This window comes from Hylaeus anthracinus, unplaced genomic scaffold (genome assembly GCF_026225885.1).
Source record: "Hylaeus anthracinus isolate JK02 unplaced genomic scaffold, UHH_iyHylAnth1.0_haploid 12573, whole genome shotgun sequence".
NCBI classification, from domain to species: Eukaryota; Metazoa; Arthropoda; class Insecta; order Hymenoptera; family Colletidae; genus Hylaeus; species Hylaeus anthracinus.
This window is the reverse complement of record NW_026534414.1, coordinates 14,447-30,319: the sequence shown is the minus strand read 5'-3', so window position 1 is coordinate 30,319 and position 15,873 is coordinate 14,447. Positions and strand designations below refer to the sequence as shown.

Genomic DNA, 15,873 nt, shown 5'->3' with positions numbered 1-15,873 from the left:
TATTGTCTCCGCTATAAATTAATAGGATAGAGCTACCATTTCGCGTCGAAATGGTAGCGACTCTATTTATAAAGTCGATGTTCAGGAGAACATTGCACCACGGGCTCGAGAGTCGATATCCAGTCGTAAACAAGCACATACTGTAGAAATGAATCAATGGAAACCTACGTAATAGTTCCATACAGTTTTCATTGTTAATGTTAATTTAACAACGATTACATAGCTCTGCGATGACGCCGAAAGATAATACGATAGTGACTAAGAATGACACCAGTCATCTAAGTGCAATCCACGTTGTAACGCAGCCATGAATCATCGTTTGAAGTCTTCGTTTCACAGGAACGCATAAATTTAACATTGACGGCAATCTCATGAAAGCGACTACGTCGTATTACTCTCACGAAATTGTTGAGAATTTCGTTTTTCCATATCCTAGCGAAACTTGTCGGTGAAAAAGCTGTAACGACCTTGGTCGGCGAGCGTGAAAATTCGCAAATACGAATGTCACAAGGTCTGTCGCGAAATTTTTATTTGCCCTTCCGCCACGCGCGAAACGAAGCGAGGGAACGATATGAATGAGAGGAACTCTCTGTGGATGAAGTCGCGAGATTTTTACCAGTGTTTAAACGAGCACGTGCACAAACGGCGAAGCGACGCGTTTGGCCTTGCCTTAGAATTTGAAACACGAAGCACAATGACGCTGTCCTTCCACGTTGCGATGGCCATTCTCTATCCAGAGACGTTCCGCTTCGTCAAGATCGTCAAGAGTAAAAATAACTCGTGTCGAGTAGCTACCAAGATCGAATATAAATTTTCTTCACTTTTATTCATGAAGGTATAGGTAACAACAACTCCATAATGTTAAAATTAATTTTACCTTCGATGGCTAATGTTATTTTCTACAATATATCATCGGTATTAATAATGTTTCCGTTGGGAAATGTACCAAAACAATACTCGTTACTTCGTATTGCGATTACATCGTTCGAATGGAGTTGCGTGCCACGAATGGGTCATTCCGACGATGTTAATTTCTCAAAGCAAACGGAAACACTGTCCTATAGTCGTTAGCTCGCGGTCGGTTGAAATTTTGGTCTTCGCTACGAAATTTCTGGTCAGCAGGTGACGCTCGGCCAGGTCGCTTGCTCGAAATTTCTGTATTTCGCGCAAACGTCGACGGAACCGTAATGAAATGGTAGCTGGACGATGTTGATGTTGTAATCCGTGTTGACCAGTACGGCATTGATCGAGGGTATGTGGAGCTTATTAGCGAGGTCGTCTTCTTGAAATTCCCCGGTTATCGGATTCATAAGCGCGCAGCGTGTTTTCGCGAGCACGCAGGCGGTGGTATTCACGAATAATTGGGCTAGTTGGACGTCCGTGTTGTTGAAACGGGGAAACATTCGTATGGCCTCGCCGACACATTCCCTGAGCTGAGGGAAACGTTTGTCAATAAAGGGTTGGTAATCGCAGAACTAACGGTAATAAGCATTTAATAAGCGTTAATACAGATCGTGATGCAAATTATAGGTACAAAGTTTCTACGTAAAGTCTTTATCCAAAGAATCAATGCAACACGTGCAAGCTGGTATGCAAGGCGAGTTTAAGGAGCGTAAATAAAATGTACAAGTCGTATCGAAGCATTGCAATGATTTTGCTATTAATTCTTCCTTTCGAAATTTTACGATTGTAAAGTATTAGTAACGTACTTACTAAGCTCCACCTTTCCGTTATTTTGAAATATTGTACATTATGTACAGAGTCATTTATACGAATCTCTATGTACAGCGTTGCAACTCTAAGGCACCGTTTTTGGTTGGATCGATTGTCGCCTTGGATCGATGGGTTCCGCTCCCGGCCTGATCGTGTTCAACTCTGAGTTCTGTTCTCTTATGATGCAAATACCTCTCACTACTCGTTTATACAGCTTGAGGTAGAAAAACGAAGATTTCCTCGCCACCCTTCTCGGTATCACTCGTGCGTCCTGTTCGATATTTACAATTGCTATGTCTTTATCGTCTTATGTACACTATTTACACACAAATGATTCAACGCGAGCGGTATACCTGTAATAAACTCCGCGGGTCATTGAATTCAACGAACCCACTTCATAATTTATACAACTTCTATAGAGAAAAGGGAAAAGAAAAATTTCTAAAGCTTTGCAAGACATAGTTCTGCTCTTCTTACCAAGTTGTCTTTGTTCACTTGACGAATGCACTCTAGGAACGTGCAGTACACCGTCGTGGGATTGATTCTCGGGTCTATCGAAGTGGTGGCATTCTACGTAAAATAAGGAAATAAGAACTCTGGCAGCGAGATCAGAAATAAACGAATGTTCTAATTAGGAATAATTCAGTGTCAGGTAAAATGTCAGTCGCGTAGGTGAGAAATCACATCGTCGAGTTTAATTTAAAATTTCAAAGTACTCGTGCTTACCCTCAAGTACTGTTGACAATGGCGGTAATCGGTGTCGTTGAGATAAATGTTGGCACAGTTGGACATAGCCACGAGCAAAGAGTATCCGAGTGGTTGATTGGTAGCCCTGAAGAAGCATCCGTAGCATGCGTCCTGAAGTATCGCGTTCGATCCCTGCGATTGGTTGCACAGTTGATTTAGCAGTTCGGGAATCCTCACTCTGTAACGACACCGTCGGAACTAGAATTCATCGATACACGATATTCACCTCGATCGCAATAGAGATAAATGAAAATACTGTTTGGCAGGAGTGAACGATCCCAGAAACTTGGATATACTGTCGTGCATCAGAGGTTCCACTAAACCGACACCGAATAGCGCAAAGAATATCAAAACAGCGGGCACGCGTAGTTTCGCCATCGTTGCGCGATACTCATTGGTTATTTGACCTGGTACCTATTCGCGTGGTACGTTTTATAGCACGGGTAAATCTGATAGGCGGAGCTGCGGACGCATTGTTTCCGGTAAACGAAGGACGCTTTCCATATTTTTAGAGAAAATATTGTTTCAATATTTCATGGCAATAGACCTCGCGAGATTTTACAAATAACGTATTCCAAACGATCTAACGATGTATAAAGTATGCGTTACCTTGATCGTGTTCGCAAATGAAAACGAATTCTTTAGAATTGTTTGTAGTACCAATGACAACATTAATGCATTCGTAAACATCAACCGATTAAAGACTCGTTTGAGGCGTGACGACGAACAGTGAGAAACGTGTCTGACCATAACGCGTACAATACCCTTGTCTGCGCATGAATACCACAAACTACTGCGGAAGTAGGAGCTGAGTAGCTTCGATTTTACTAGCATTTTTCCGCATCGAAGTCCTCTTTTATAATCAGAAACACACTATAATACCCGAAAATTACTTGTTTCGTGTATCTTTCATGCGTTTATTCTTTTATTGTTCCTGTTTCCATCGCACGATCCTGGGCGATAGACGCGCGGCAAAAGTGTGACGATTCTTGTTACCTGCGTCCTCGTGGGCGAACGTGACACACGGTTGGCTGTCGTTGTTCCGTAAAAATGGACCGTGAACAGGAAGAGACCTGGAACGGTCGGAAGTTGGCAACGAGCGAGACAGCCCGATTGCAAAAGGGAGCAGAATCAGCCAGTGTCGCGAACGCGATCTGTCAGATGAGATCTCCGTTATTACACACCTAGATATGGGAACTTCGCGCCGCGCTGGAAATGCAGTTGCATGCACCGCGAGGTCAGAGTCACGATGTCGCCATAGAGCACCTTTCCCGCGACACACGACACAGCTTGCCCGAAACATCCGAGTAGTTTATTTCTTTTCCAACGGAGACGTTGCTCGAATGCGAGAAGCTTTCCCTTCTCTGACGTGCACACTTCCGCCGGAAACAGGAAATAAGAACGCTAGTAGCGAGATCAAAAATAGTCGAACGCTCTTAATATCTTCGTTGCCATCGTTAACAAAAAAAAACTGTTTCGAGAACGTTATTCGGCTTTCATAGAGTGTTGTAAGTTCTCGATAGAAAATCAGTGGGAAATGTGAAATCAAATTCGGTTGTTCGAGACTTGGCGTTCCAGGGAATTAATTTTGAAAATTCAATTAGTTTACGGCGAACCAATGTTACGCCGCGTATATCGCGTAAACTTTTTCGAGTCCAATTTTCTCGAAAACAAAGCCCCGTAGAATTAAAGCTCGTACCACACTTCCGACCCACATTGTTTGTACGCGTAGGCACGATTTACATTGCGGAGCGTGTTGTTAGTACATAGTTCCCCTTGAATTGGCTCCGTTGTTACATACTCGAGGTTAAATGTAGCTCGTTTCGTTACACGGAGCGGGAAAAGCATGTTGCACTTGAGACTCGTAATTCTTGCTACACTCGTTTCTAACCGGACGTCATACCCGCTTCCCAAGATTACCATTATTTTTAAATGTCAGCGGTAGATGAGTAGCCTTCACAAAATGACCATTTAACATTGCAGACGAGTTCCATTTTCCTCGTGCCTTCGAGATATAATTCCTTGCCGGTTGGCTCCAGGTAATAGATTAAACGCGATTAAAACGTGTAATCATTCTTTGTGATTGTTAGAATATAAATAAATTTATATTTAACTTTTGACAAGTTCTTTTCTTGCTTTATGTGCAAGCACGTAATAAGAACTCTCTCTGCCGAGGCCAATATGCGCAGTCGTAATTAACGGAGTTATTTTATTTTTATGTTTCCCCATCCGCGACGATATTTAACAATAATATTTATGGAACGTAAAATAGCTTCGGATACTAGAAGCAATATTATTTAAAATGTCCTGCTGTGGTCTCGTTGGATTTCCCTCGTCTTGAAAGTTGCCATTCTTTACCCCTCAGTAATTACCAATCAGCAGTATAAATATCTACAGTCATCACAGTTTTAATCGTACTCTCCTCCCTTGCTCGAACTCAATGAACGGAGGCTCCAAAGATGGCCCTCGCCAGGGTGTAAACGTTAATCGTGATTTATAGTACGATTCATCCGTACCAATAGCCTAATGCCGCTAATCCCCTCGCATTGATTAACGGCTGTCCATCGGCTGCGGAGGATCGTGGATCGGTGGCGGGCGTCGCAAATGAAAAAACATGGTCGACGAAGTTCTCTAATTTCAAGTGCCAATGGTTGGGGGTGGGAGAACAGGAAAGTGGGCCACTGTGTGCGTCTGAGACGACACACGTGCCGTGGCTATTTATACGGCAGACGGCCAGAGAGCAAGGGAGAGATGAAACAACCAACAGGAGCGAAGGAACAAGACAGGGTTGAAGGGAAAGAGAGAGAGTGATCGAGTCTGGGGAGGAAGAACGCGGGAAGCGGTGCAACCCCGAGGAAACCAGAATTAGAATGACTCACAGGATTATTTGGGTTTATGTAATCTGAGAAATTCGTCGCGGACGACGACGGTGACGTCGTCGGCGTCGTCGCGTCACTGAATCGAACGACTTATTGGTTCCTCGTGTGTACGGGGATCACGGTGTCACGTTGCATCTTTGACGCTGAAACTGGTTTTCCCCGAGTGCCTAGAGTCGAGGGAAGATTACCGATACGATGTATTGTCGCTTCTCGATGATTTCGCCTTCGATGGAAAATATTCGTTTGAAACGTTCAGCTGGGGAATGTAGAAGGATTCGTAATGGGAAAAAAACGTTTCTTAAATTTAATCTTCTCGTAGACCCTCTTTCTAAGGACCAGTGCTCGAAGGATCAGAATTCTTTCTTGCCTGAAAAGCGAAAGAAAAACGCTGGAACGTTTTTATTTGTCGTTGTCCGCGTTCCTTAGGATGAAGTCTCGTTACCGCGAGTTCAGAAGAAATTCACGTTGCGTCGCATAGCGTTAACCGCATTCTCCTCCTAATTCCATCCACATCCCAGGCTACGGTTTCGGGATTCCGCCACTAAAGACCAATTAAACCGACCACGATCACCCTTCTTCGGGGCTGGCCCCGATGACAGCTGCATCTCGCTGTCAATCAGTGTCCTCTTCTCGTTTCCGCGGGCGGTCAATTAAGTGGACGGTAACTCAATCCTTGCGGATGTCCCCGCCACTTTATTTCGAGTCTCACGAGAATAACGAGGCGACGGTGGTAACTCAATTTCACGAGGCGCGCGCCGACGTTTTTGCCAGCGTAGTTTATTTTCGGCCGCTCATTCCCGATTTACCGAATAAATACGTCTTTCCTGGTGGATCGGGGGACGGGGAACCGAGCTGGAATAATTTCATCGCGCTATAGGATAATAAATTGGCTCTATTTGAAGGAGGAACACGACGGGTTATCGCGCCGCGTGACTCACAGCGCGAGAACGCTGAAATAAAGATCGTATAAATCTAGGCAGCTGTTAGCGAATACAGCTTGCGTCGCGAAATAAAAATACATGTCGCGTTCTATTATTATATGTGTTATCGAATAGTTTAACTTGGTTAACGTAGCGAACATCACGCGATGCGACATAGTCGATCGAGTACGTTCTCCGATGTTGTCCAGCAGTCGATTAGCGAACCACCGTCCCTCCTGTCGAGAATGAAACGACTCATGGAACATTATGAAAGTGTTTGCAAGCAGTCGGTAACGATCGTATGCCAGATACGAAACGTTGATTCTAAATAGGTCAGCTAAATCAGTTACGCTAGCTCGCTTTGTAACGAGAATCATCGAAACGAGGTCGGATATGGTAAACATTTGTGTGAACCGTTTTTTTCTTTTTATTATTTTTCGATTCGTTCCGAGAATTATGGCCACGTGTTACGAAACATTCGATGCGAACCTTGGAACGTTTCATCACGGATTTCTTTGTATGCTAAGCAGAGCAGGCATCGTCGGAGAACGCGTTTCTAGAAAAAATTCACTAGCACGCGAAGACGTTGAAATTTGTTCGACGACGAGGACGAAATCAAGCCAGCCCCAAAAATTCCCGGTGGAAGACAGAGGAACCCAGTCGAGCGCATTTATTCGGAGCACCCTTTCGAGTAAAACACAGGAAAGCCCGTGGACGTGTTCGGGGGTGTCATCGCCACTGGATACTTTCCAATTACGACGACAAGACTTCGTAGGTTCGTTGATTCGTCGGTAATCAGTGCGAGGTGCTCCTTATTGAATTAGGGGTCGCAGCGAGCGGCCAAATGACAGGGCGTAGACCGCGTGTATTCCTGATTAAGCCTCTTAATTGCTCGTTTCTACCGGCGCGAGGAAAGCTGGACAAAAGTTACGACGTAACGGGCTGTCGCGTTAAAATTTTAGCGCAGGGTGAAATTAGACAGCGCATAATTAAGAGGACGATCGTTTCGGCGAGGGGTGGGTCGATCAGATATCACGAGTTTAAGGGCTCTCTCGCTTTAGTTGTATGTTATTTAAATATGACGAGGAATTATTAACACGGCTAATTTTGCTTCTGGTTGAGTACACCGCGTTAAATATTTCAACGGCACTCCAAATCGTTACATCGCGTGTTTAAGCGTGATTAGCGCCGCGATGGAATCCGCCGATGCATAATTAATCGGGATAAAGTCAACGAAGACAGCAGAGATCGAGACGAGTGGCTTTAATAGGATTCATTCTTAATGCATAATTCTTCTCGGGACTGGTCAAGATCGCACGAGAGAATAGAAAGGCGGATGTAAGGATACATTGAATATTGCAGAAGGCACTTATTTTTAGGAATTTCAACGGTGATTGGTTTTAGATTACGGCTATGAAGCCTTCGGGTGAATTTTAACGATGCACATAGGATACCTCGCGTGACTAGAATTATTTTGATAGTTTGGAAGTATCGAGTCTAGAGATAATTAGTCTAGATTACACTGGCATAGATCTACGAGGGCCATACATTGATTAAACATGAAAATGTCTCTTGTAGATCGTAGAATTTCAAATCCATTTTCGGTTAACCCCATGTTGCATTAGTACCAATGTATTTGTACGTTACGGTATACAACCAGGAAGAGGTTAATAATACCTACACAATATTTACGACGTTTTGTTTTTCTGTTCTCAGCGCAACGTTGCGTTTCTCGAACGAAAACAATTTTATTTCGCTCAATTCGTTTTTTTTTTTGACTGGGCTCTCTCGGTAATTTCCACGGGCTTACGATTCGTTCTGTTTAATGCGAGGCTTTTCCGGGCATCGTGGGTTCCCTCGATTCCGACGACGGGCTGTCCCAATTATTTTCCCTCTTCTCGCAGGCTTTCCCTCCGATCCTTTCTCGCTGTCTGATAAGTGCATTAGGTGAACCCAGAAATTGGTAGACGTCCCGCGGTGTGTACGCACATTAACCCTACCATTCGGCTCTCGTCGTTTCAGGGGTCGCTTCGTCGAAAAAGAACAGAAAGCTGGGCTTACGTGACACGGCCGAAAGGAAGTCCACGTGCGCGCTGTATATCAACAGATTTTAACCTACATACACCGAGAGTCGTGTCCCCCGTTACGTTTCGCCCTCGTGGAATGCTTTTAGCTTTCGAAGCAAACGTCGCTGACCGTTTCGCGTTCGAATCGGCCGCAGGCTCGTTCAAATTTCCGTGTAACTTTTCCCGTGTCCTCGATCAGTCGTAATTTGTCAGGAAAAGATACGCTTGGATGAATAATCTATGGAGAAATTAATGCGATAGAAGGTACAACGAAAGTTGCCACGATGTAATTGGAACATAATTAAGTGGACGAGGTCACGAAGCTCCCACGTTATAGGTAATTACGCCGTTATTTTATTCCAAGTTTACGAAACTGGACTCTTGGAATTTTAATACCACAGTCGAAGCAAGTTAAGCTTTAAGAACTCTGCAAGTTTTAATAGGTCAAATTAAAAGTTACAGGTTTTAAATCAAAACGGTATACGTACCAGACATTGTGTCGGAAGTGTTACGAAGTAATTTTACTGCTATGGAAGTCCACGCTATTCCGGAGGTAATATTACCAACCTCAAAGTAACGTCCAAGGATAAAATATACGACTAAAATTTAACGATTCGCTGGAGACCACGAGTACCCTTCGCGCGCACGCGAGAATTTCGTGTTTAATTGTCGTATGCTTTGTAGAAATGGCTCTGTAATCGTGCTTTATCGGTTGCTCGAATCGACCAATTTCGAACAATCTCTGCACGCCAGTTATACGCAAAATTATACTGGTTGCGAGGTTGCAATAGAGAATGTCCTTTTCGCGAAAGATTTTGATGGATTCGAAGGAACAGACAGTGCGCCATTTGTGCCAGAATGAAGGATACGCGGGCTCTTCCGTGCCGCCCTTTTCCCAATGCGAGCGCATTCGTCACTGCGCCCCGACAGATATCCCTACGCACATATGCGAACGTAGTTTTCGCCCACGCAGACCCTAATTCGCGCTGGGCCAAGATAGCGTGGGTTTTCCTCTCGTCCCGTGTCCACATGGCTCGTTAGGTTTTCGGGAGTGTGTCTGCCTTGTTCGGCCTGTTCCACCCCGTTGCCGTCGATAAGTATTATAAGAAACTGATGGTGTAACGCGTGCGCTGATAAAAATCAGTCGGCCACGCGAAAGGGCGGTCGAATTGGTCTCGAGGGTGTAATACACCGTCGCATTATCGTTATCCTCGACGGATACTTTCATTGATATCGCACCGTCCCGTCCCCGTGTGCTTGGACTCCGCGAGGCTCGTTGTCGCGCCGAGTGGAGTCGCGTTAGAGCCTCGCGTACGCATTGTAAACATCTTTTAACGATTATTGCCGGCTGTAAATCGTCCGGTTCGAGCACCTCCTCGCCGTGTACCGACGAGTACGATGACGCAAACGTTCCCAACCGCTGGCCCCCAAATACAGGCCGAGCGATATTCGGCCGTAACGGTGACGACTTTTGTATCGACGATCGTCGAGCATGCTCTTTTGTTTGCGAGTTCGAGGCACTTTTAGGGTGGGTCGCCTCGCGGTCAATTTTAGGTGGTCGTCAGCCGTAAGTCACTGAACCTTTCTTCCACCTACGCTGTGCGTATACAGTTAAAAATTGATGATGTGGAAACTGAGTAGTGAATAGCACTGTTTCGGGTTGAGGGGAACGAAGAGGAAAGAATCGAGGTTTAAATATGTAGGAAACAAGTTCGCCACAAATTGAGAGTACTTTTATGTGTATGAAAAAATTTGTATCACGTTAGGGTACTTAACAACAGTAACAAATACGCTGTCGCTTTACGTGGAATAATGGTAAAAGTAGCAGTGGACCGTCGCAACTTCTGTTATTAAATATTTACGAAAGTATTGGTCACCAGCACTCGTGGTCGTCCCAAGAATAAAATACTCGCAGTCCTCCATCCACCTACAAAGTTTCATTAAAATCCGAGCGTTACACTTGACGTGGTTCCCTTGTCGGTGTGACGCTCGATTTCGGAAACGCGTCGCCCGCCATGGCGCAAATCGTTGGTCGACGCGCGAGAAAAATAGAAGCTCGCGACATTTTCGAGGAGCTCGGAATACGCTCGTTAATTTTAACGATCCCATCGAATCGTCGACGGCATATACCCGCGCGGCTGTGCACCGCGCGTTTCGCCGCACCCGCTCCCGCCCGTCGTCTCATTTTCGCTCGCACTTTACTCCGTTGTATACGTTTCGCATTTTGATTCGATTGGTTTGTAGCCCCCGTACGTGAATAGAATAGAGGCTTCGACGGAGTTACTCGCGGATTGCGATCCCAACCGTTCGTCAAATACGCTCGAAAACATTTTAGGGTACCGTGTTCCCCGTTCTTCCGGCGATTCAATCTTTTTCCTTGGCAGGGATTCGCGCGAAACTCGGCTCTTATCGAAGACGGGTCCTCCATCTATACGACGGCGTTCGAGACCTTCGAATAACTCTTAAGAGGGAGGCATTCTGTCCGCGGTGCTTAAAACTTCCTTCAACCCTTCGGGGGCTGGTATTTTAACTCCTTCGAGGCACACGATTTAAAAAAAAAATAGAGAACTAATTCATTCAGACTGGGTTATCCTTGGAGAGTGTTTCGTGTTTCTTTAGTAAGGTCAAAGTGTCGTCTTTCTCTATTTTTCAACATTTTCTGTCTCCTTATCCACGACTCGATACAGACACGCTCTTCTCTAGCACGGCCATTTATACCTGTTGTGTACCGGGACACTCCAGATTATCCTTCGAAGGAGACTCGAACCGAACACCTTTTCCAGGAGCGAAATTTACATTCGAGGTCCTCCAGTTCGCCGAGAGTTTACTCAGGTTCCCGACCGTCTCTGGAAAAACGATCGAATCCAAAGAAACGCCATCTGGCGTCGACTCACTCGACGGCAATTTTCGCAGGACCGTGTGTGTCGGCTCTCCTCTCCATCGATCCTGTCAGGAGACTGCGGAAAAACGATACCTGAAATCGCGATCCCGGGCCTTCAGGATCCATTGTTACGGTTACTGTTATGCTTTCGGAGATCCATCCAGCGGGGATGAAGTACCATTTCGCTTCGAGCCGCCACTTTCGCACGAGTCATCGAGAATATTTCGTCCAAGGGACGCGCGCATCCTTCCCTACCCCACCCCTGGCCCACCCTTTTCCCCAAGTTTCGTCATTTGATTTCGAGGGTGCGCGAAGATCGTGTTTACCCTCTTTATGCACTTAGAGTCTCATCAACCTCTTCAGGGAACCCCCAGTTCCTCGTTTCTTCTTCAAACGGCTTTGGTAAATTTTGCAGACGGCGACGAGAGCGGAGACGAGAGACCAGGCGAGAGAGGAAATATGTATTTCGAAGGTTTATCTGTTGACCGTCTTGTTATCGTTTCCTCTTTCTCGCTGGTTGATCACCCGACGACCCTCGAGTACCATCTCTCCAAGTCGATGCGACTCAATTTACCATCGCCGGAAACGGTCCTGCTAATTCACTCGCGTCGAAATAGTAGTATCGACTGTTCGATAATAGGTTTAATGACGGGAGTTATCGGTGGGCTCGAACCATAATTAGCAGCGGTAAAAGTTAAAAAATAGGTAATCTCTTAACACTAAATCACAATCAGTCAAATGACCTTCTTAACATTTTTGTATACATTCGAATAAAATTCTTTCGAACTCTGGTGTTTATGCGATTCGATTTACACGAAATCCTTCAAAACGAATTAACCGCGCGAGTCGAGGACACACTGTATTACGGTTGTTGGATTTCGAGCGACTCACCGTAACTCTTCTTCGTCGTCAACATTTTCCGGATATTAAAGCGCCAAACAGCCTCTAAGGTGAAAAATTATTGGACCGTTTCGCGATTCTTCGAGACGCATCCGCGCCTCCCCGAGCCTCTCTCTGTTTTCAGGGGACGGCACGACACTCCTAGACGTTAATAATGTACCGGGGAATACAACGCGCCTGTAATGTAACGCGATAAATAATAGGGTGACGTCTTGTAAAGTGCATCCTGCAGAGAGTGTACAGGCCGTTCCAGGCACCGGTATCCGTGGCGAGCTTTATGCGCTTGCACACTTTTGAATAATGCAGCTGCAATGTCACGGTGAATAGTGTCACATTGTTGCGGCCGGGAGGAACGTCTGGCGCTCATAAGAGGGTGCCGGAGGTACGCGAAGAAATTTGAAAACCGGAGCCACCCTTCCGCGAGAAATGAATTTTAGCGAAAAAAGGATGTACCGCGAGCTTCCTCGCATTTTCCCACAATTTTCCTTCCTGGCGATTTGCAAACAGTGTTCCAAGAACGACGCGAGTCAGGGGTTCTCGACTTTTTCGAACTCACTGCACGGTTTTCTAACATTTTGTTTCTGCGAGTGAACACTTTTCGCCACGTCTTATACATGAAACGTTTCATTCCCTTTATGAATCGTTGTTGCAAGCGGACGATCGACAAAACTCTATTCCGATTCGGGGATAAGCGAATGAAACGCAAACCGTCGCGGCGATCGTTGATTAGGAACGACGTAGGTAACCCGATAAAGTTTGCGTGAATGAAAATCTCGAGACGATGGCGTGCGTCTGCTATGGATCGCATACGGAGCCAAATGCACGCCGAGTGTCGCGTGACCTGGGAACACTTAACTCGCGTTAATTAGGGCGATAGAAAAATAGATAGGCCAGAAACGGGGGAAATGAAGCGGAAACAGGACGTCACGGCGTCACGACACGTGTCGTCTCGACCACGTGTCTTGGAGGAAACGCATTCGCAAAACAATGGCGTGTCGCCGCCTGTCGTGCCACTTGCCGCCATTAATGACTTCTTAACGGAAGATTTTTTTGCGTACTTCATTTCCGCTCGTGGCGTGTGGGTGCATCGACTAAAGGGGAACATCGCGTTTAAATATGTCTAAAGTGCATTATGTTAGGTACGTTAAAAAATGGTTTTACTAATTTAGATTACTAATTTTCTAGAATTAATGCTTGGAATGGGATGAAACAAGGGCTTTTAGATACTGAACGAATGTCACAGCGTTTTCTCGAAAGGCTTGCCGTTCTTAAAGAAATAAATATTTGCGTCATTATCGCTATTACATCTCGTACGAGAAGAACCCTCGTTATTCCCACTGAAGATGAAACGCAAATATCCACTAGTAAAAGTTTTAAAGGAGATACGTCTTATGAGTGCACAGATATTTTTAAGTAATTAGTAATTGTCCTGCAGCTGTAATTGGCTGGGTAGAGCGGTCTCTCGCCAGGTATGTTTAATCAACTGGAGGAGCGTTCCCCGAGGCGGAAACGGCACGCGTTTCGAGGGAGATAAAAGCTCGAGCGGCGAACGAACAATCGAGCGAAAATTTACAATGTCGTTCGCGGAGCGCTTGGCGCGTTCTTTCCGCGAAGGCAGCCATGGTTATTGCCAGCGGCGGATTAAGGCAGGGTTCTGGTTTGATGGGTGATAAAATGAGCAATTTTCAGGAACGTGCTTTGAAAACAAATTATCATACGAAATTTAACTCTGGTATTGTGATTTACTGACATTTAAACTTTAAATGCGTACAATTAGATTTATGGAAACTGAGAGCTGTTAATTACAGAGGATATCCACTGGTAGTTTCGGTGGTGTCGATGAAATCAACGTAAAGATTAATTGTGAAAAACAAAGAAAATACTCTTAATCTTAGTTTAAAAGTATACAAACACTCTTATTCTACTCTACATAGACTTGGGTGTAGCTGTACTGTACCCATCGCTACGCACATTGAAAAATTTACAAGGTGAAAAATTGGCGGGAAAATTCACGCACGTGATCTTCATCGTTGTGTTTGACGAATCTCGACTCCTGATGGAGTATCGATGACCTGTAGGGACGGATAAGGAGCGAAACGCACGGACCACCGAGAAACAAAGGACCAAGCCCTTTTCTCGCGAGTCCAGGACCTCTGCTGCAGAGTCCGCGATGGCGTTGCTGTCTCGCGAGAAAAATGAAGGGAGAATTTTCCCGCGCGGTCTCTCTCACCCCCGCGGTCTCTCTCATCCTTCTCTTGATCCTCTCTTTCTTTACACTTTCTGATCCCTCCCCCTCCTCTTTTCGTCTCTCTTTTTCCGTCTCTCTCGACGCTGCAGAAAGGGCGGGAAAAGGCAACGGAGGGCGGGAACGCGAGGAGGGAGGCTACAAGAAGGTAGCACGGCGACGACTACGGCGACGACGACGACGACGACGGCGACGACGATGGACGGTACAGTAGGGGTAGCGTGGCAACCTAGTAGGGATGAAACAAATCAATACTTTTGCACTCAGGCTCTCTCGGGTTCAGGGCTGTGCAATTTTGGCGCGAACAGGCCCCGACGTGCATCCACCACCTTGTGAACCAGCTCAAATTTGCCTCTCGTCGGAGTCTAAATTCTCGTATCTCTGCAAATATAGAAGTAGAAATCGAGGAAATCATTAGGGTAAATCTTTCTTTGCGAGATGTGCCTTACTCGAGGCTGAGAAATTTTGGCGGGAAGGAGCTTTGGACGTCGTTACTTTTAGAAAAACTTGCGAAACGCTTTGGATATTGATTATTTCAGTTTTTACTAGGTATGAGATTGATAGAACACCGTTTAGTTCACTGCCATGCGGTGTGTTTTGCTCAGGGTTGTGGAGTTTTGGCGCGAACACGCCCTACAACACGCTTCGTTCCATCGACCGCTCTTAGATGGCGTCTCGTCTCTGTTTACTATTCATTCCACCAAAAATGTAATAGAACATGAACCAATCATCGCGTCTATTTTTACCACTGTTGAGTTAACCTTTTTACGACCATCTTTTAACATCCGAACGTCCAGTTAGCTGGACGAGACTGTTTCCTTAAAATCAGAATTACTACTATACAGTTTTTGTTAGTCTTTATGGCTTTCAATGCAATATAAAAATCATTGTACCTAGGTTACGGTACGCGGGAGTTAATTTAAAGTAATATAAAAACACGGTGCACACGGGTACGGACTCAACCGCGATTTTACTTTCCGGCAGCAGTTATTATTGTTTGCACGCGTAATGTTTAGTCAACAGTAGTTGGAAGCCGCCTATCTTCGTGAGCAAGTTTACGCGGCGTGGTGAACTTGGATTCAAGGAGATAATTGCTCATTAAGCCCAGAACTCCGCTGATGAAATTTAATGTTCTCCGGTACGCTCGCATAGACGAAGCTTGTTGCGTCGTGCAAAGTTGATAACAGGGTAATGATAATGCAATAGGATTAAAATAAACACGTAGGGGGCGCGATTAACGGCATTCGACAATTAACACTCTGAATTATTGACGGTTCCATCAGTCGTAAATTACAATAGATCATGCTATCAAACATTACAAACCAAAACGTTGTTATTTACATTTGCAAAATCCGACGCACTCCGGGCCACGTAAAATACATGGCAAACAGGATCGGTCGATTCCGTGATTTCGCGCGTAAACAAGATTTCCCGCCACCGGTGGTGCACGCACGTTTCCCGCTTGTCGTCGTCGACGGTGTTCGAGCGACCCCCGAAAAAGCGAGGGAACGTGATCGAAAGC

The 15,873-nt window shown here is 45.4% G+C and overlaps 1 protein-coding gene across 5 annotated transcripts; it reads right to left on the bottom strand.

The window, feature by feature from the left end:
- Positions 1-817: 817 nt before the first annotated feature.
- On the bottom strand, positions 818-14,605 carry LOC128892636 (uncharacterized). Of its 5 annotated transcripts, none has more exons than XR_008461128.1 (5): positions 2,717-4,020; positions 2,440-2,638; positions 2,191-2,283; positions 1,714-1,984; positions 1,292-1,433 (listed from the first exon to the last, which is right to left on the bottom strand). XR_008461128.1 is itself a non-coding variant. In XM_054153171.1 (4 exons), the coding sequence occupies exons 1-4, from the start codon at positions 14,132-14,134 to the stop codon at positions 1,116-1,118; spliced, it is 621 nt and encodes a 206-aa protein (XP_054009146.1). In that variant the 5' UTR covers positions 14,135-14,605; the 3' UTR covers positions 818-1,115. The 5 variants fall into 5 exon arrangements, 3 of the variants coding, with proteins under 3 accessions (XP_054009146.1, XP_054009145.1, XP_054009147.1); XR_008461129.1 differs by having other exon boundaries at positions 1,332-1,433; positions 1,710-1,984; positions 2,717-4,021; XM_054153171.1 differs by lacking the exons at positions 1,714-1,984; positions 2,717-4,020 and adding an exon at positions 14,124-14,605 and having other exon boundaries at positions 818-1,433.
- Between the last annotated feature and the right edge of the window lie 1,268 nt (positions 14,606-15,873).